Below are 22,501 nucleotides of genomic sequence, written 5' to 3'. Positions count from 1 at the left end.
CAGAACGTATTCCCTCAGCGGAGAGTCTGGATCCTCATAGAGAAAACCATCAGGAGAAGAATTAAAGTTCAGTCTGAAACTGTGAACAGAACCTCGTCTGGAGCAGGTCAGGTGTGGGCAGGGTTTGTTTTGACCAGAGAGAGAGGACTCATCAGGGAAGATGGCGACTGCAGGGTCCATCCAATGGCTGGACAGACTGCTGTTGGCAGATGCTGGTCCAGTCTCAGAGCTGGGTCTGGGTCCAGCTCGCCAGAGAATGAAGCAAAGTGGTGCTTGATGTGTGTGGCCATCAGGAGGGATTGTGACAGCCTCAACCACAGACACAACCAGAGCTCCACAGAACACAGCCTCTATGGCTGACTCAAACTGTTCCTCTGAATATATCACACAACTCTGAGCTTTCAGTCAGTGGAACAGCAGCACAGCTGCGTTCTTACAGACATGAGGACAATGAATGGACGCCTGCGTGGCCTGAGCGACGCTCAGTGAATTATTTCCTAACAGCTCAGTGAACTTTTAGCTTCAAACTTCAGTGTCACTCACAAAGATAGGAAATTTGTGTTTCAGTCTCTCAGACTCTGAAACTTCACTGCTGAAAATATCTGAAGTATATTCAGATTATCTGTTTGCACAAAACCTTTTCAAACATGGAAAAATATTTCGACAGCTAAACTTTCATTTGTGAGATTTTTTAAATCAAACTCACACATTCAGATTCGTGCATACAGTTTTTTCACATGTACACAAAAGATGATGTTCGACTGAAGGCTGTGAAATTATTTCTGAACATTATTTCACAAAAACTCAAAATATCAATGAGCCTAATTTTCTCCCAGATTCATTTTTTGTATCATGTGACGTTGGTTTCTGGATGTCTGTTTACTTGTGATTCACTGATGATTTATTGTCACATCTACAACATGTTTATGATGGAACAGCAAAGATTTGCACACATGCTGAGAAGAGACTCAACATTTTAAAATAAATGTTCTTTTTCTTCTTGTTCTTCAGACTGAGTGGCTGTAACCTCTCAAAGAGAAGCTGTGAAGTTCTGTCCTCAGTCCTCAGATCCCAGTCCTCCAGTCTGAGAGAGCTGGACCTGAGTAACAACAACCTGCGGGATTCAGGAGTGAAGCTGCTGTCTGCTGGACTGGAGGATCCACACTGTGCACTGGAAACTCTCAGGTCAGATCAAGTTACTGTTTGTATTGACAGATTTAAGTTAGTTCTGTACATTTAGAGATTCATTTAATTTAAACAGTCTCTCTCAAGTCAGGATTTCAATTTTTTAGTCTTTTTTTTATTTTTAGATCTCTGACAGATTGATGATTTTGAGTTTGTGAAATGATGATCAGAAATAATTTCCTAGTCTGCAGTTATAGATCATCTTTTCTGTGCATGTCAGAAAAATGTGTGCACGTGTCTGAAAGTGTGAATTTAAAAAAAATCTCTCAAATTCAAGTTTCCAGATGTGTCATAAAGTTTTGTCGCTGTAGAAATATTTTGCGTATCTGTAATTAAAATCTGTGCAGGAATATTTTCTACAGTGAGGTTTCACAAAGTGCAGCATCGGTCATTAAATGTGATGAATTGACTATTGATCAGAATGCTGAGTCATGGGAAACATGAATTCTGAAGGACTATGAGTCAGCAGTTTGAGTCCAGCACAGAGGCTGTCTCGTGTGAAGCTCAGTGGGATGAAGGACAAAACAAACTGGACCAAGCCAGGCTTCCTCTGTGTGAGCTGCCTCAACTAAACATGAACTCCTGCCAGAGATAACGGCATCACGACGGTGGTTATCAGCTTCCTTTGTTAACTCAGGTTTCCTTCATCAGGCTCTGTGCACGTTGTCATTAAAAGAGACGTTTGCTCCATCATTTGACTCTTTGTCACCACAAAAAGGACCAATCATGTCCCCCCTCCTTCAGTCCAGAGGAACAGATTGTTATAATGGAGAGCTTTGGAGAATGTAAAAAATAAAAGAGGAAAATCAAGACTGTTGCTGCACATAAGATGAGAGAGGAATGCTGGCAGAAAACTGCTGATCATTTAAATCATTCACTTCATATATTTGTTTCAGCACTCAGTCTTTCTCAGAGCCTCCTGTTTATTTCTAACTGCACATTCAAGAGTCTGAAACTTTAAACTTCATCCAGCAAGTTTAAACATGAGACTCAGGATCTGGATTCAGGTCTGACACTGTCCCCTCATGAAGGACACATGACTGTGTTCTTACAGACGTGAAGACAGCGAATGAACATCTACAACATGTTTATGATGGAACAGCAAAGATTTGAACACACGCTGAGAAGAGACTCAACATTTTAAAATAAATGTTCTTTTTCTTCAGACTGAGTGGCTGTAACCTCTCAGAGAGAAGCTGTGAAGTTCTGTCCTCAGTCCTCAGATCCCAGTCCTCCAGTCTGAGAGAGCTGGACCTCAGTCACAACAACCTACGGGATTCAGGAGTGAAGCTGCTGTCTGCCGGACTGGAGAGTCCACACTGTATACTGGAAACTCTCAGGTCAGATCAAGTTACTGTTTGTATTGACAAGCATTGAGGCTGTATCATCTGTAGCTCTGGAGGATGAACTACGATTTAAGTTTGACAAAACAGCTTTCTTTGTTCACTGAGGTTTCCTTCATCAGCCTCTGTGCAGATTCCAAAAGAAGAGATATTTGGTTCATCAAAACTGTTCCTGCAAATAAGACAAGAGAGACATGCTGACAGAAAGTTACAAGCAGATGATAAATACCAATAAACTCATCAGTTGTTCTATTAGCTGCAGTACCAGCAGTGTCAAATGACACTGACAGTAAATCAGGACCAAACATAAAACCAGAATCCAAAGTGGTCTTTAGATTCTGTACCTTCATCATTCTTTTAGTGTGTTGAAGATCTGCTGTGTCAGATTTAAAGTGTTAATGCGACCTGAAGCAAACAGAGACAAAATGATTGATTACCAGCTAAAAGCAAGAAGGTTCCTGTGGCTGAAAACAACATGAAGCATCAGGTTTGTTCTGCTGTGGTCACACGGCTTTGAACGTCTGGCTCAGCAGGTCTGCAGACAGAACGTATTCCCTCAGCAGAGAGTCTGGATCCTCATAGAGAAAACCATCAGGAGAAGAATTAAAGTTCAGTCTGAAACTGTGAACAGAACCTCCTCTGGAGCAGGTCAGGTGTGCAGTATCAGTTACCACAGAGACCGAACCATGTTAAGAGAGAGACGCCTTCATAACACTGAAAACTGTTCTCGGCTCAACAGACCTGCTGACCATTGGTCTCTGTTTGGAGTTCAACCCTCTGGTTGTGTTTTTCTCTTGTTTGCTTTGTAAAACAAACAGCCGGCAGTGCTCATACGGTGGATTGTGAGCTGTAGTTTTCCCGGGAAACACACCGACCTCTTTGGCTGTCACAGTCCCTGTCACTCTCCGGCCTGAGTGGGTAATCCTGACCACAACCAATTCTCAGATCAGGCAGTGATCATCCCTCCCACCTGGCCTGGTGCTGCTCCACCCTTTGCTGACGGAGTGTCTCTGGGCTGGACAGAGTGGACAGGCCGGAGTCCACGGCACCACCTGCCGTCGGCTGCCCCTCCACACGCACCGAGCCTGGAGAAATCACTGACGCGGCAGGGCGGGGTTTGTTTTGACCAGAGAGAGGACTCATCAGGGAAGATGGCGACTGCAGGGTCCATCCAATGGCTGGACAGACTGCTGTTGGTAGGTGCTGGTCCAGTCTCAGAGCTGGGTCTGGGTCCAGCTCGCCAGAGAATGAAGCAAAGTGGTGCTTGATGTGTGTGGCCATCAGGAGGGATTGTGACAGCCTCAACCACAGACACAACCAGAGCTCCACAGAACACAGCCTCTATGGCTGACTCAAACTGTTCCTCTGAATATATCAATATATTCAGATTATCTGTTTGCACAAAACCTTTTCAAACATGGAAAAATATTTCGACAGCTAAACTTTCATTTGTGAGATTTTTTAAATCAAACCCACACATTCAGATTCGTGTAAACTATTTTTTCACATACACACAAAAGACGATGTTCGACTGAAGGCTGTGAAATTATTTCTGAACATCATTTCACAAAAACTCAAAATATCAATGAGCCTCATTTTCTCCCAGATTCATTTCTTATATCATGTGACGTTGGTTTCTGGATGTCTGTTTATTTGTGATTCACTGATGATTTATTGTCACATCTACAACATGTTTATGATGGAACAGCAAAGATTTGAACACACGCTGAGAAGAGACTCAACATTTTAAAATAAATGTTCTTTTTCTTCTTCTTCTTCAGACTGAGTGGCTGTAACCTCTCAGAGAGAAGCTGTGAAGTTCTGTCCTCAGTCCTCAGATCCCAGTCCTCCAGTCTGAGAGAGCTGGACCTGAGTAACAACAACCTGCAGGATTCAGGAGTGAAGCTGCTGTCTGCTGGACTGGAGAGTCCACACTGTGCACTGGAAACTCTCAGGTCAGATCAAGTTACTGTTTGTTGTGAAAGCGTTGACGTCTTTCTTTAACCTCAGAAGTCCACACATTTGACATATACAAACATTGATTGGCAGATGTTTTCTCTCAATGTTCCTTTTATTAATGAAGTCTGGCTGAGATGGAAATCCTCTTTTCTGTTTTGTTGTCATGTGACTTTGATTAGTGGACATCGCTTTATTCCTGATTCAGTCATGATTAATTACCACAAAGGTGTCACTGAGGACCTCAGGAAGTGAAGTGTCGAGTGTGAAGTCGTTGACCTAAAACACAGAAACTGTTGAGAATTATTATGTGTTGTAAATCCTCCCACGTGATGCTGCTCAGCCTATCAGATCTCTGCATTTTGAGAGCAATGATTTGACGGACACAGCAGGACCCTCAGATGATCTTCCATGTGTGTTGTTCTGTGTGTTTTCAGGCTGTCAGGCTGTCTGATCACAGAGGAAGGCTGTGCTTCTCTGGCCTCAGCTCTGAGATCCAACCCCTCCCATCTGAGAGAGCTGGACCTGAGCTACAATCACCTAGGAGACTCAGGAGTGAAGCTGCTGTCTGCTGGACTGGAGGATCCTCACTGCAGACTGGACACTCTCAGGTATGAAGAGGCTGCTGCAGCCAAAGTCAGTCAGTGTGAAAGAGGAGGAAGAGCTGGAAACATGTTGTCTGTCTTTTTGGTTGATGGTGGATGTGAGTGAGACATGAACAATCACACATGTAGGAAACCTTTGTCCTTTGATCACAACATGAAACACTGGTTGAACATGAAAAGGACATATTTGTGTTGGAGGTCTCAAGGAGAACATCTCCAGGAACAAACATGATGACAGAGCAGGACTTTTGAGATGCTTCATTCCAGTGTTTTCCTCAAAATGTTGGAGTGTTCCTTCATCAGTGGAGAACATTTGGACTGAACATGGTCTTCACAGCAAACATGGCTTGTAAATATTTCCATGTACAGACATCAAGTGGCTCTTCTTGTTCTGGTGAACTTCAGGAAGTTTGACATGAAAAGATTTCCATACAACAGAGTCATGATGACTTGTCTCAGATATTGAATTTATTGACAGTATTCACACTTCTAATGAACACATGAAGCATGGTCACATATGGGACATGACGAGGAGAACCGTGTCCAATAATCAATGATTAAAGCTCTGTTGGTTTGTTGAGTGAAGACAAAGTCAGATTGATTATTGATCATCACAGGTGGGAGAGCGAGAGAGTGATCAATGAGTGAAGCCGTTTCGAATAGAAGTCAGCAACAGATTGAAATGAGGAAATGAGCTGATGAAGGCAGATTTAATGATGAGAGAGAATCAGTGTCGCTGTCAGTGTCTGAGCAGAGCTGAAGAGGTTTCGGGGCAGCAGGGAGAAGCAGGCCGGATCAACATATTGTGTTTGTGTGTATGAGAGTGATGTAACGTCCATGTTTGCATGCTGAAAGAGGAGGTGCTGCTCTGACCCCCCTCCTCCTTTCAGGGTGGAGCCTGCTGGAGTCCGATGGTTGAGACCAGGTCTGAGGAAGTGTAAGTGTGTCTTTAATTTGACTGATGAAAACAAAGCAGAGCACATTCAGCCATCTTCAAACTGTGACATCACTCATTCACATCTCTGATGTCATCATCAAACTGTCCATCAATCAGGAGATGATGGATCAATAACTGCAGCTCTTTTCTTCTTCTTCTCTCCATCAGATTCCTGTGAACTCAAACTGGACACAAACACAGTGAACAGAAACATCAAACTGTCTGACAACAACAGGACGATGACGTATGAGGAGGAGGATCAGTCATATCCTGATCATCCAGACAGGTTTGACCGGTGGCCTCAGCTTCTGTGTGGAACTGGTCTTACTGGTCGCTGCTACTGGGAGGTCGAGTGTAGAGGAAAAGTTCATGTATCAGTGAGTCGCAGAAGAATCAGAAGGAAAGGAGATAGTAGAAAGTGTTTGTTTGGAGAGAATGATCAGTCCTGGAGACTGGACTGCTCTGATGGTCGTTTCTCTGTCTGTCACAATAACAGAACAACGTCCTCCTCCTCCTCCTCCTCCTCCTCCTCCTCCTCCTCCTCCTCCTCCTCCTCGGTCTCTCACAGAGTAGGAGTGTATGTGGACTGTCCTGCTGGCACTCTGTCCTTCTACAGAGTCTCCTCTGACTCACTGATCCACCTCCACACCTTCAACACCACATTCACTGAACCTCTTTATCCTGGCTTTGGGCTCTGGTCCTTGTCCTGGTCCAGGTCTGGTTCCTCAGTGTCTCTGTGTCCTCTGTAGGAGGGAGAGTCTCCTGTTAGAGAAACACTGCTGAACAGATCAGTTGAGTCTGTGCAGGATCTCAGTCACATCAGTCTTTCAGGTTATTGGAATAAATTGATCAATGAACTTTGTTGAAAATGATTGAGAAGATTCCTCATTTACTTTGTGAACTTCTTCCACTTCCAGTCCTTTAAAGATGGAAGCTGTGATCATTAAACTGTGGAAACGCTGTTGACTTGAACCTTCAGCTGTGTGTTGATTTCAATTCTGGATCTTGTTCTAATCAAAGCTGAATGTTGCTGTGAGTGTTTGTTGTGTCTCTCAGATCAGGACTAGAGGTCCACCGATACAGTTTTTTCAGGGCTGATACAGATTATTAGAAATCAAGGAGACGGATAACTGTTAAAATATCAGATATCATCTTGATTGTTTCACTTCATGTTGTGTTTTCATGGTTCATTTTACTCAACAACATCAAGCTGAACCAAGAATCAAGTGAGCACAAACTAATTCCTGATGGCTGATAACACTTGAACTGTTTGTTGACGTATTAAGACATGAGGAAGGAGACAGCAACCTTCAAAATCCAAGACAAGTGACCACAGCGAGAGCAGCACAGGTTTCCTCAACACCAGAGACAACCTGAGGGACGTGGACCTTGTCAGCAGACGTCCACTTCATTCAAACAACTTTATTACCACCAACAAGTCTTCAGTTTGACCAGCAGAGGTTTTGGTGTCTGATAACATGTCGTGATACTGTTTGTGACTCAAACTTTGATTTGGAGTCCAGTTTCATCTTCGAAAGCAGAAAAACAAGTTTGGAAATCGTTGTTAAACAAATCTGTCAAAGACTTTTAGAAAAGTCTTCAAACTTCAACGGTACATGAGAAACAACTGAAAAAAGGAAACTTTTTTTTTATACTTTATTGTGTCAGTACAGTATACGACATTCCTACAATACACATCCTGTTATTTAAATAACTTGACACAATATTTAGTTTTTTGTTATCTTTCACCCGTGTGGCACAGTCAAACATAACCTTTCATAATGTAACCCGCTAGTTACTTCAGAGTTTGGACCAGAGACTAGGTTCGTGGAGGAGGGTTTAAAGAGGAAATGACAGACACAATAACTAAATGGAGCCACAAGGTATGTTGGAAGCAGTCAACTATATTAACAGTAAAATAAAATAAAATAAAATAAAATAAAATCAAGTAAAATAAAATAAAAAAAAATTTAAAAAAATAAAACAAAATAAAATAAAATTCAGTGCAATGGCATCTGATCACTCAGTGGTTCACAGTTTTCCTTTTCCAGTACAAAACCAAATAAAAGTGTCCCATTGGAACAGTAACGTTCCTTTAATTGTTCCTTGAATGTTCCTTGAATGTTCCTTTAATGTTCCTTGTATGTTCCTCTGATGTTTTCAATGTTCTTGAATGTTCCTTTAATGTCTTGTCGTTGTTAGTCAGTGCGCTTTGTGTGTATGTCAAGTCAAAGGAAGGTTCAAAGAGTCAGGGGTCACACGTCAGGTGTGTGTGTGGTGGTCCTACCACAGACACCAACAATTAAGGTGAAGAAGTGGTTGGATGTCCTCTTCCGGCTCAGGTGCTGGTTCCCTACTCCGTTGGCAAGGAAAATCTTCACTGGCTCGCCATCTCCCTCAGCCAGGAGAATCCAGATCCATCTCTAAAGGTTTCTATAGGGTCTCAAAAACCTAGCCAAGTCTCTGCCAAAAATAATAACCCACAGATCCTCGACCACCTCTCTGCTGCAGGTAGGTACACTTTCACGGTTTATTCTGTGTTGATAAGTGAGTTAACAACCGCTGTTTTTGTGACTTCCTATTGACTTTCTCTTCCGTGATTTCCCTCTGCCCGTACCGCTGCTCTGGCTCTGTAGCTCTGACTCCGCGCCGCACTACTCTGCATTCTCCCTCCGCACTGTAACTCTCGCGAGAAGAGGGTGGGACTACTTTCTCTCACAAACCATCAATATAATACAACAAATAAGAACTGAGAGTGTGCGAAATTAATGTTACTGACAGAATAATAACTAAAGAGGGTTAATTAATAAAAAAAATAATATTTTAAGGGGAACAACAACAGTAACTGTTTTCTACTGGGTTACCAAAACTCAAAATACATATACACAAATACCCCAAAAGTACAAAAAATACACACGCAATTACAACAAATACAACAGTAATATAAATGCGCGCATAAACGGTAAGTAGTTTTTTCCTTTTTTTTTTTTTTTTTTTGCTTCATCTCTACTGTATGCTACGGAAGCTCTGAGAGGCAAGGTGGAAAAAAAAAATAAAACGGCCAATGTTTAAGTTTATCTCATACGTACGAGATAGTATCTCGTACGTACGAGTTAGTATCTCGTACGAGATACTATCTCGTACGTACGAGATAACTCGCAATTATTATTTTTTTTCACCTTGCCTCTCAGGGCCACTGGCTCAGTTATTTTGGAGGAAAAAAAAAAAATCTGAAACGAGAGGTTTAACCTTCTCAGTTACTTTAACTACAAATATCTGCTGTAAACCACAATGGGACTGAGAGATTTCTCCATAAAATATTTATATCACATAATTTTATATAGAATTATGAATGAAAGCTCCATGTGACAACACGTAGCTGTTCCGCCACTGACAGTATGCCACGTCATCCAGACTGACCTGCCATGCAAAAGTACGTAAGTGTGTACGACGTTGCTAATGTCAGCTAGTCATCACAATGAACTTTACAAGATGCCTGCAAAATCTGTCAAAGATATCTATCAACGATGTTCATCGTATCGTGGATGCCCACTCCCCTGCTCCGAAGAGCAAACGGGAAAAAGGGTTTCGTCTCTACATCTCTAGTTACGTTCACCAGTACGAGGATAAGTGATTTATTGGTGACGTTAGCTGACTAGCTGACGTTAGCAACGTGCTAATTTTTTTAGTTTTGTGTTTGCTTTGTATGTTCTTTACTGTTACTTGTTGTGCTAACTGTGTTGACTTTATGTCCATTTCAGTGTCAGACAAAGATCAGGGCACAGGTGATGTTTCTGGGCTTGATGTCAGTCGAGGGCGGCGATCCCAAACACCGGCTCTTGTCTTGGTTGCTGTGTAACTGTTCCATTCAAACAGTGTTGGCACTGCGTTTGCTGCTAAAACCCGTCTACCTTTGGGGGTATTTCGAATTTGGGCATTTTCGAAATGTCGGCTGCATACCTTCGTATGCTGAGTTACCGAAAATCCCGTCCTGCATATTTTCTGCAGCCACTGTGCACGAAGTTCGGTGTCCTTCGGGAAGCAGTGGAAGCTAAGCTCGCTGTTATAGCGACTTGAGCCGGCACAAAGTGGTACACAACAGTGCTCATTAGAGCCATTCACCATCTTCTGGAACTTAAAAGTCCCTCTCACATTATACTTCGTCTTCTTTCGTGGATGTTGATTCATTTTTCATTCCTTGTATTTATTTTAGCACTGTTTTGACTGGAGAGGGAAGTAAACCGGAAACTGGTTTGCCGATTTCAGGCGGAATCGGAAGTACGTCACGAGGCTTGCGCACAGAGCCTATTGAGTGGTACCATAAATTACACAAACCGACATAACGCAAATAAAAAGACATTCTCAGATAGATAGATAGATAGATCGATAGATCGATAGATCGATAGATATAGATTGCATCTCCACTCAATCAGAGCACGCCACTTAGTTACCACAGTAAAAAAAACAAACAACAACAACAAAAAAAAAACAAATCGACCACGATCTGAATCTAAAATCTGTTGTCGCAAGAGTCAGTAGGCTACATGACGTGCATTAGCCCACTACTTTAAAGCATCGATTGAAAAAGACAAACACCTGATAAAAATGATTACAAATATGTTTGAGCCGCTTGCAGCTCACTTTTGCATGGCAGGTCAGTCTGGATGACGTGGCATACTGTCAGTGGCGGAACAGCTACGTGTTGTCACATGGAGCTTTCATTCATAATTCTATATAAAATTATGTGATATAAATATTTTATGGAGAAATCTCTCAGTCCCATTGTGGTTTACAGCAGATATTTGTAGTTAAAGTAACTGAGAAGGTTAAACCTCTCGTTTCAGATTTTTTTTTTTTTCCTCCAAAATAACTGAGCCAGTGGCCCTGAGAGGCAAGGTGAAAAAAAATAATTGCGAGTTATCTCATACGTACGAGATACTAACTCATACGTACGAGATACTATCTCGTACGTACGAGATAAACTTAAACATTGCCCGTTTTATTTTTTTTTTTCCACCTTGCCTTTCAGGGCTTCCGAAGTATGCAGAGGATATATCTAGTTACTTTGATTTAAAACGAGCCCATCTTTTTTCCTACAACTTTTCTTTCTTATTAATTCTATAAGTTACCCTCTCCATCCTATAAATATTCTCTACAGTCTCTAGCCATTTATTTATTTAGGGGGCTTACAACTTTTTCCAGATTCTTGTTATTTGTTTGAGTGCTGTAATTCTCAGAATCCAAAATAAATATTTGTCATCCTTTCGAAGGCCATTAAAACCTATTCCCAACCATAAAGTGTGTTTATTAAATTGGCCCAATTTCCCAAACATCTGTTCTATTATGTGTATGACTTCTGACCAATAAATTTCTATTTTTTTACATGTAAAGAATATGTGAGTGTGGTCCGCTTTGTCTTCCCCGCATTCCCTCCAGCAGCTAGAATTATTCTGTGTATATTTGCTTAACATCACTGGTGTTCTAAAATACCGTATATTTATCTTCCAAGCATATTCTTGGCAGAAGGCAATTTTATGTTTGAGAAATGATCTTTAAGACTCTGATTCCACTCGTCATCTGATATAGATGTTTTCAGTTCTATCTGCCATTTATCCTTCATGTTATTTCTGTCTTCGGTTCTGTAATCCTGAAATATTTGATACATTTGTCCAGTTATATTTTTCAAATTATGCTTTTGATTGGCCTTTATCATATGTCTCAGAATGGGATGGAGATCTCCAAGAGATGTAATTTGGACTTTTTCCTTCAAATAGTTTCTCACTTGCAAATATCTGTAAAAGTGATTCTTGTTTAAACCATATCTATTTACTGTATTTTCAAAAGAATCCATTGCCTCTTCCTTGTACATTTGACAGAATCTTGTGAGGCCCTTACTCTCCCATTTTTTAAAAACATCATCAATACTATTTGGAATAAAATCTGGATCCCAGGCTATCTCTCTTAAACAAGTGATTTCCTGTTCCTTAACTTTGGTTATTTTACATATTCTTCTCCAGATTTTAAATGTGTTATGTACAGAATAACTTTGTGTTTTAATCTGTGCTTTTCTCGAAACTGAGAAAATCAAAGTACTGAGTGATTCAGCCAAATGAAACTCAATGAGTTTCCATTTGGGTCTCATCTCATTATTCATCCATATTAAAATTGGTTTCACCTGTGCTGAGTAATAGTAGTTAATTAGATTTGGTAATGCAAGTCCCCCTCTTTCTTTTCTTTTTTCTTTTTTTTTGTTGCAAAATTTTAAGTTTCACTTTTGGCTTCTTTTCGTCCCATAAAAATTTTCTAAGCAGCCCATCCCAAACATTAAAACTTGTGGGTGGTATGTATGTAGGCACATTCTGAAATAGAAACAAAAAGCATGGCAAAACATTCATTTTAATGGTATTTATCTTTTCAAATAATGTGAGAGGTAAGATTTTCCACCTATTCAGATCTTGCTTTACTAAATTCTCCAGATTCTCGAAATTACAATGATATATCAGGTCTAAATTATTGGGTATGATAACGCCTAGATATCTCACTTTATTCTGGTCCCATTTAAAGTCAAACTGTTTTTTAAAGTTTCTCTCCAAAGGGGTACCAATTTCCATAGCTTCACTTTTATTTAAATTTAACTTATAACCAGACAGTATTCCATAGTTTCCAACTTCATCCAGTAACGCAGGCAATGAATTATGTATATCTGTGAGGTACACCATGATATCATCCGCGTACATTGCTAATTTCTGTTCATCTTCCTTAATTTTGAGACCCTTTGTCTTCTCACTTGCCCGAATCCTCTCCGCTAATGGTTCTGTGTATAAAGCAAATAGTTGTGGGGATAATGGGTCTCCCTGTCTTGTTCCTCTTTTTAAATTAAAAGTCTTAGAAAGGATCCCATTCACTCTGACTCTTGCTTTTGCTTCTTTATACATATTCTTCATCAAATCAATAAAAGTTTGGTGGAAGCCAAATGTCTGGCAAACTCCAAATAAAAAGGGCCATGACACCCGATCAAAGGCCTTTTCAGCGTCTAGCATCAATGTTAGCATTTGTTGTTTTGTTTTTATTGTACAGTCAATTACATTAAGAGTACGTCGAACATTGTCACTTAAAAGACGGTCTTTGACAAATCCTTTCGATCTACATTTAGGAGGGACACGGGTCTATAAGATGAACAGTGTTTTAAATCTTTTCCTTCTTTAGGTATTACAGTAATAATTGCTGAATTCCATGAGACTGGCCAGTTTCCTGTTTGTAGAATTTCATTAAAAACTCTGCATAGAATGGGAGAAAATAAGTACCTGAATTCCTTATAGAATTCACAAGTGAAAGCGTCACTCCCAGGACTTTTTCCAGTGTTGCTTTTCTGAATTACCATTAGAATTTCTGTTTCTCCTATTGACTGTCCTAAACCATCATTCAGTTTATCCGTCACTGTTGGGAGGTTTAAGAGTTCCAAGTACTTTTTCATTTCCTGCTTGTCTACTTCTGCTTCTTCTGGGGTATAGAGGTTTTGATAGTAATCCCTAAAACATGAAGCTATTTCCAACTTGCCCCTCTTACTTATGAAGTTTTTATCTATAATGGTGGTTACTGCAGTTTTTTCTTTCCGTTTCTTTAATTAGTTGCTAATATCTTCAGTGCTTTTGGACTGTTATCATAGTATGTTTGCCTACAGAGCATGAGTTTCTTTTCAATTTCTTGTACTTCTACTGTTTCCAAAGCTTTTTTTTTTTTTTTTTTTCTACAATTAATTGTGTTTGTATATCTTTCTTCATCCATTTTTCATGCTCTTCTTGTAATTTCTTTATTTTCCAACGCCCTCTTTTCTTTTTCTCTTTGCCTCTTTTTCCAGCAAGAATATGCTATTATTTCTCCTCTTAATGTTGCTTTAGCAGCTTCCCACAGTATTATAGATGTTACTCCCCCATTATCATTTATCTCCAAATAGGACTTCATCCTATTTATTATTTTTTCCTTAAAACGTTCATCCCCAAGTGAGGAGTTATTTAAGCTCCATACCGTTTCTCCTGGTTCCCTCTTCAAATTTAATTCCATTAAAACTGGTGCATGGTCAGCTATAGTTATAGGTAATATTTTGCATTTTGTGACATTTGAAATTTCATCTTTGAACATAAAAAAATAATCTAATCTAGAATAAACCTTTTGTGCATCAGAATAAAAGGTGAAGGCCTTTTCCTGTGGATGTAAACAACGCCAGCCGTCTAATAGCCCCAACTCTATTTGAGCTTTTCTCATTAAACTTGCTGCTTGTTGTGATTTATGTTTTATTCCACTTTGAGTGTCAACCTTCTGGTTCACCACCAGGTTGAAATCTCCCCCCATTATAGTTATTCCCTTCGCTTCAGTCATTAGCAGATCTAGAATCCTTTTCAGGAGGTCAACTTCTTTTCCAGGTGGATAAGCATTATGTGTTGTTCTTCTATTTCCCCCATTACAAATACATACCTTCCTTCCTTATCTCTGATACATTTTTCTTTTTTAAACATGAGATTATCTTTAATGAGAACTGCTACTCCTCGTTTAGCTGTTGTGTGGGAGGAGGAAAACACCTGTGCTGAGGCTAATTTCTCCAGTTTTGCATGTTCCACCTTACTCAGGTGTGTTTCCTGGAGAAAAATAATTTCTCCTCCTTCTTTCTTAAGTTTTTGGAGTATTCTCTTCCTTTTTATTGGATTATTTAGGCCGTTTGTGTTGAGAGATATACATTTAAGTTTCCCCATTACATTGATTTAGAAAATATTTGTTCCCTTTATATATGTATAGAAAGCCTTTAAACATAAGAAGAAGCCTACAGAATACATTCTGTGTGCATAAAAAACACCTGTGACCCAAACATCAGCTTCAGTGTGTGGATCTCCCAGATTTGCATTTGATGATCATCTGCATCTGATCCACCAGTCCATCCGAAACAGTGAGACACGTAATGACCACTAAATCATACAAGATCACTAAAACAACTTACTGTCAGCCTAGTATGAAACTGGGACATAAACATGAGAGGACCATGTCCATCATCCACATTACATGCACAGCCATGATCCACGGGAACCTATGAGAGAAGAAAGCACAACAACACCAGGAAAGATGCTGAGGTACCAACACGCATTGATAGGAAATGAGTGTGTACAGATGGAGAGGCAGGTGTCCTCAATCAAAGTGAATTCAACAAAATCCTGAGTTGAATCCTGTCTGGGCTCTCAAGTGATAAATCAAAGCAGAAACTACATGGAGATTTTGACAAAAATTGCATTTGTTGTGGCTGGACGACAGGCTTTATGGTGTGGCAACTGTTCAGACACCTCTAGCTATTGCCAACATAACTATGCAAGTCATCCATCTGTTAGCCCTCCATGTCTCGTTTCATGAAACTGTGTTATCCTAGAGGTCACATTATATTTCATCTTGGCTAAAACATACCAGAATCCTCAATTTCCTGAAGGTAGTCCTGGAGAAAGTTCATGATGTTTACTTCCGTCTGGTGCTCGGCAGAACCAATCTCACTGAAGACAGGGCGACTCCTTTCCAGGAGGAAGGCTGCATCCACCTTTAAGAAAAAGGAAGTGCATTTCAGTGCTACATTCAACACTGTACTTCTTGCAAAAGATGTTCATGTTCAATTAAAAGTAGTTTAAAATGTAAGAATATACCTTATTGTTCTCCCCTGTAGCAAACAGTGGGAGGCAGAGTATTTTGAAACAGCGTAAATCCAGTGTATACGCCTACATACCTGTGGACTTGTGCAGCATCCAGCCACCACAGATGTTTGCCAGTCTTGGATATGCACTCACAAGCAAATCTGAAAACTTAAGAGATAAAAGCATGGTTAAAGCTTTATTGCAATGACTTACATTTATGAAACACCGTGTATTTCATCATGCAAATGTGAATTCAATTATGCCTGAAGATGAATTCTTAGATGTGTGTTCTCTTTAGATGTGACTTGACACACGGCAGTAAATGAATGGTAGCGTACCTCTGAATGTGTCATGTTTTCAGAGATGGTTAGAGTACATTTTCCAAGGCCAGCCAGCATGAGAGGCAGTTCCTCTTTTAGTGTCTTTTCATATTGTTTATCAAGAAGGAATACATTCACCAAAAAACTCTTCCCATATTCTTTTGACTTGTAAGCTGCAAAACGCCTTTTGCCTTTTGCCTCTTGTCTCCTTATTAAAGAATCCTGGAAAAGATCTAAATCCATCTAAAAAGATGGCATACTATTATTCTCATATTTTATGTTCCATCAACGCGAAATAACTTCACTCAGAAGACGTCTACATTCTGATGAAATAATTATGTTGCGTTAAATTTAATTTGTTTAATGCAATAGTTTACATGATGATGATCTGAAGCTCCTGAAAATATTCTGAGGTAAATAATAGAATTTAAAACATCTGCAGCTGTTTTCTTGCGTTCTGCTTCAATCAGAATCAGGGACCTAGTCTGTCCGAATGTTTGTCCAGACAAATGACTCATGTATCCTCCCGCGCCATTGCTTGTTTCACTCCCGGGCGTTGCACTGCCTGCTGCGGCCTCAGACCTGACTGCGCAGCTTCTCCTGCTTGTCCCTGAGCTAACAGCCTGACATTCCCTGACACACGCTTATTCAGCATTGACACCACATTTTGTGCAGTGCTGATGATCTCTCTTAATTGCACCTGAGTGAGAAAAAAGCCAAAGCTGAATAACAAATGTTACAGACATGGGACATTGATTTCTCAAAGGCTTCACTGAAAACAAATGCACTTGGCCGGGAGGAGGGTTACCAAAACAGCAGAAAAGTGACTGGATCTATACAATGGGCAGATTTATACGCTAAATAACACAATTTATAAATTGATTAAAGTCTAATTTTGATCCATAAAGTGTCTCAAACTGATAATTTCACTCGTAAACCGTGCAATAGGCAGGAAGATTCATACAAGGTTGAAGTTGGCATCCGATTCACAGCTTCTGATTGGAATTTTCCGGTCCACCTTAAAAGTGTCATGACGCCTGTAGATGGCGGTATTCAGTCGTTTTCCCTACTCATGAACTGAGAGCGTGAAACATTGTAGGAGGATGAAAAGAGAATCAACCCTCGATTGCAACGGTATTTAATTCATCTAAAAACCAGGATTTTATTTATTATAATTGTAGATCTACTCTCTAATATGTGTAACTCACAGTAAAATGTAAAAGATGTATTTCTATGTCTTTTTCTGATCTACATCACATTAGACCTGTTCCTGATATAAAACCACAAGACTTAGACTCCTCAAACCTGGACTGAATTATTCTTCAGAGCCTAAACATTCATAAAAACACAGTCTCTGATTTGTGAAACCTTTATTCTATTTGTGAAAGTGCAAAAAAAAGGCTCAGTTCAGTCTTTCTTAACATCTTTATTTTCTTTTTTATTATTTTCTTTTTTATTATTGGTGAGATAGCGTGATAAACATGAAACAGAGACATTGGGAATTGCAGATATATAGCACAAAACAAACATGCAATGGAGAAAGGATCTAGATATGACAAAACAAAATTAAATGATCAAACAAGCAAGAAACAAATAAGTCAAAATACTTCATTAGATAAAAACAAATACATAAATAATTTCAGTATATTACATCACGTATTAACATTTTTATTTTCAGACGATCCCACGTCTCTCCATCTCGTTCCTGAGTGACATAAATAGTTCTTCTCTCTCACTTCAAAACAAAAGTAGAAAAGTTATGTTTACCTCTTGAGAAACATTAAACACATCTTCGCAGATTGGTCATTTGGGAAATATACCAAAAAAAATTCTGATTTGCTCTTACCTTTCCTCCATCCGCCCATGTTCCACCGCTCCCACAGCTTCTGTCACTGCCAGTTTCCTCACCTCCTGAAGAGCCTTTACTGTTGCCTTTGGTAGAACCACTTTAGCTGTTAGTGTGCTTATTTTTCATTTGAACAATATGAGGACATGTACAGTAAACCTTTTCTGTCAGTACTCATCACACTTATGAATATTTGATGATTAATCAGTTTGTTGGTTTTACTAACATCTGCCATTATTTCAGACCCTGCTCTCGTTTTCCTGGCCACCAGTTGTCCTAACTGTGTTCCTTCCTTTGCTCGTCACCTGAACTCCTACCTACCTGCAGACATGATCCTGATCCTACCCCACTATCCAGAGTTTACAATGTAGACCTGCAAATCATTTGTAACATAGTGTATTCTGTCTCCTAGACATACTTTACAAATAGGAAATTAATTCAGGTGTTTGATAGCTTTACTTTTAATTTATAAAGGTGTGTTATAAGTACATCAATAGCATACCAGGATAAAATTATTTATTATAATGTGTAAGGCTGCTGCCCCTTTGTTTTGCTGGATTCTGCCTTCCTGCAACAAAGATTGTTACTAGTTAACAATCTTTGTTTTTTTAAAGCTTTTTCCTGCCTGCTTGGACCTTTTAGCTGTTCCGTTTGTTAGCGTCTTGTACAATACCTGCTAACAAAGTAAACTATGTTCCTAATACTTAATTTTCATGAGTCTGTGATTCTGCTTTTATGTTAAAGGCAACATTTAAAGTTTTCCATTCTCTTGCTCTCACTACCTTCTCTGTTTCTCCTCTGTTCCATATTCCTGCAGTTCTCTCACTTCAATCAATGGATTTGTTGTTGTCCTATTTTCCTTCACTCTTTTTTCTATTCCAATTTTATTTCCCTTTTCCTTTTATTTTATCATTTTCGTTAGAGCACAGGTAGTTACTATTTCTAATAGAAAAATGTTTTTTACAATAACTCACATCTAGTGGATCGTGGATTTTTTTGGCGTAACTTGTCTGAAAGTGTACTGAGCTGAAAGGTTAAAAATAACAGAAATATATGTGCTTCATAGAACAGAGAAGTACACATCTTCTGAGGTTAAATCTCAACTACCAACACTTCTCTTAATTGTACTATGCACAAGGAATAGGAATACTGTCATTCATGTATTTAAGTTCATAAATGAAAGTCAAACAGCCGTTGACCTACCTCTGACAGCATGACATTCAGGATATATTTGATCCTGTCAGAGGACACCATGGTGCAGACTTCAGGAGAGAGGGTGTCACAGCTGTCAAGGAAGCCTGACAGGTACCTCAGAAATCCTGTCCAGCTGCATATCATCATCAAAGATGATTGGAACCCACAGATCTTTAAAAGAAAAGTGGGGCTTCTCATCAGTGGAAAGAATGGCCTGAAAAATATGAATTATGGAAATAATGAAACATGTATGCATGTAATATTCAGTTCATTCTCCTTTGCTCCTTAGCACTTTTCCAAACATATTTGCAAAGACCCATGTTTCCACAATTTGGTTGTGGTCTTGTACATATTTGAAAGATGGCGTTCTTGGCAGAAACGAATAAAGCCTTACTCAAGAAAGTAAGCAGCTCTAATTCCACTAACTCTATAATTGGTTAATGGGTGTTTAACACATCACATTACTGTATATCACAGGGTGATACTTTATAAATGGATCAGGTCAAGTGTTGCTCTGTAATTTGGTAATTTTTTGTGGCAAAACTGTTCCATAGGAATGGTAAAGTTATTACATGTCAAGTAGAGACTTACCTTTAGCTTTTCATCTGCACCATTGTGGTCCACAATGAAGGTTACAAGCTCTTCATTTTTTTGCCACCTGGTTTCACCAGCTTCTGCTGCTTTGTCCTAATGCAAGGAGAATACAAATTATTTTTCTGATAAGATTATGTAAGAGGACTAAAACCAAATTTCTCCATAAATGAATGTCACCAGAGTTTGAAAGATAGTATAAGCAATAAGCTAAGCAAATCTGATCAACAGTAGTTATAGTTATTACTGATTGATTTCAGTTTCTTGATTGTGAACCAATGAATATTGTTGTTTTATGTTGGAAAAAGGAGAGGAAAACAAAGGAAAACTAGTTTTAGAAGTCAAGACAATCTTGTGCCATAATTAGATGTCCATGCTTACCCTGATCATGACAATGTGTCTGACATTACACTTAGCCTTAAGTTTCTTCCTCACAAATGTGTCACTGATGACAACATCTCCCTTGCCAGGGTTGAGGAGTTCTTCAAGGGCATCAAAAAAATGCCAGCCTTTTTCAGTGCCCAGTTTGTGGAATGCCACAAAGTGATTTTTTGTGCCCAGGTGGTACGTCACTGCAGCTGGCTCGTACCTTTGTGGGTGATGAGAGTATAGTAGAAAAATGTGATGGTCACAAATTAATTGAAACTACATTAGAATAACAAAAACAAATAAAAGCAGTGACAATAAATTATTCAAGTGTGACACAGTGAATTGTAAAGTCTTTACAGTACTTACTTCCCACCAAGAATTGTCACCAGGTGTGGCAAGGTTGTAGGATGCAGCTTGTGACTGAGCTTGTCTTTGTGTGTCACTGAGACCAGTAGAAGACATGGCTGTCCATTCATAAAGACACGCTGCAGTGCTTGCTCACTTTCAGTACACGGGACAGGGCCTCTGATGAGATAAAAGGTATAAAAGAATAAATACTAGTAAACAGACTATTAGGCAGTAGATCTGTCTAACTGCATTTGAGAATGATTTGTATGAATGAAACACCTGTTTGCATACTGTATACTTACCTTTTGCAAGGAGCTGTGAGGGATGCAGTCATCCACCTGTCAATATCTGTCCGTAAAGTACTAAAGTCTTCACACCTTGAAACAAATAAACAAAACGCTTGTAAGCTATGAAGATGAAATTAAATATGACCAGACTCTATATTTGTTAATGTATATGAAGCAGTATTCGTAGTTTTAGAAGAAACTATACTATTTTTCCACAATTACAGTCATTTGATTTACAAAAAACATGCATAAATTTTAATTCTACAGAATAAAAAAATCCTTCCAAGATATCAACACAGTTGACTCTTCTTCTCCAGACAGGACAAGCTGCATTCTTGCACCGTTGCAGGATTTCTGTTGTCATGAGGAATTCAAGACGACATGCAACCATGTCTTCCTCTGTCCCATATGCATCCCATGAGGTCCCTTTGAAGCGCCCAATGGTGTTTAGCCACAATAATTTACCCTGGGACCACTTCTTCTTGTCAAACAGTTCGTGGACTTCTAGTAGGATGGAAATCCAATCACTCAACTTGGCATTTGCATTGAGGTCAGTTTTAATCCCAGGTCTCCTCTTAATAGCCAAATGAAGCATGTACAGGAGGTTGTCCACTGTACATGTATTTGTCATGGACACTGTTTGCTGCTTTATAGTCCCTTCTCCTCCCCAAAATGGACAGCATCCCTTTTCTTGTGGTGGTGGTGGGTGTGTTGTTGCACCTTTGATGTGACTCTTTGACCTTACATTTTTTTGCTGGCCTCTGTTGCTGGTTTTGCCACAAAATGACTGACTGGAGGAGGGGAGTTAAAGTACTTTGATTTTGTCTTCCGAGTACTTCGCTTCTTCCATTTCTCCTCTTGTGATAGGGGAGGAGAGTCTGGACCATCAATCTTCTCTCCATCTTCATTGCTGCTTGGCTGTTTTGTCAGTGGTACCTGTTTATTGACTAATGTTCCTTTTATTCTTCCCACTACAAACTCATGCTGGAGCTGCAGAAAATCTCCAGCTCTTCTATGCAGCTTTGATGCCAGAACCACAGTTTTTGTGGTGCGAAACCAGTTCTCAACTATGGCATTACTGTCTCTTGTTTTTCCAAGATGTTTCAGCATAACACCTGACCAAAGAGGAACAGTACCTGCATAATCTAAAAGAATCTCCACCACAGACTCACAGAAATGGGTATTCTTTTGTGTTGCTCCCTCTGTTTCATCTTCCTTTCTTGCATTCTCTTTGGCTTCCCTCACCACTGTTTCTATGGGGGCAAAGAAAGGTGATGACTTTCTGATTGATCTATGCTGGTCTTCAGAGATCCTGGGTTCACTGTCATCATCATCATCATCTTCATTTTTTATGTCTATCTTGTCCGTCTTCTGTGTCTGTATGGCTTCCTGCAGTAATGACAGATGTTCCTGACACGCTTCTGTCTTAGTCCTTGAGGACAAAACAAACACTACAGATTTTACAATGGACAAGATCACACAAAAATCTGTGGCATTTTGGAGAAGGGCAAAGCAGTACAGAAAAAATTTTTGGTTTCTTTTTTGCATTGCACCTTGCTCAATTTCATGCTTATCAGCTTAAGCATGTGAGCAGCACAGAGGTGCATCAGTCATTTGCACTGTGTGCTGCTCCTGGCACACCTGGAAACAAAGCTGCAGATATTCCTGAATGCTGACAATGTTAAATGCCTGAACAACTGCATGGATCATGGCCCAACTGAAATCAGTTTCAATTTTTTGTGGCTTCAAGTGTTTCACGAACAGCTTGTAGTAGTCTCGACGCAGTCAAGTCAGCCAATGTTTTGGTTGTGGACTTTGTACACCATACAAAGTGCATAGTACAGTACTGACTGGCTGG

General features: G+C 39.7%; 1 protein-coding gene across 1 annotated transcript in view; it reads left to right on the top strand.

The window, feature by feature from the left end:
* The window catches only part of LOC143316276 (uncharacterized), a 39,730-nt gene that overhangs the window by 6,582 nt on the left and 10,647 nt on the right, over positions 1-22,501 (top strand). The window contains exons 7-10 of the mRNA XM_076724155.1: positions 4,310-4,483; positions 4,922-5,095; positions 5,980-6,026; positions 6,195-6,741. Coding sequence (XP_076580270.1) covers positions 4,310-4,483; positions 4,922-5,095; positions 5,980-6,026; positions 6,195-6,741 — 942 coding nt within the window. The remainder of the gene's footprint in view (positions 1-4,309; positions 4,484-4,921; positions 5,096-5,979; positions 6,027-6,194; positions 6,742-22,501) is intronic.

Source organism: Chaetodon auriga, chromosome 23 (genome assembly GCF_051107435.1).
Source record: "Chaetodon auriga isolate fChaAug3 chromosome 23, fChaAug3.hap1, whole genome shotgun sequence".
NCBI classification, from domain to species: domain Eukaryota; kingdom Metazoa; phylum Chordata; class Actinopteri; order Chaetodontiformes; family Chaetodontidae; genus Chaetodon; species Chaetodon auriga.
This window is presented reverse-complemented; position numbering and strand designations above follow the sequence as displayed.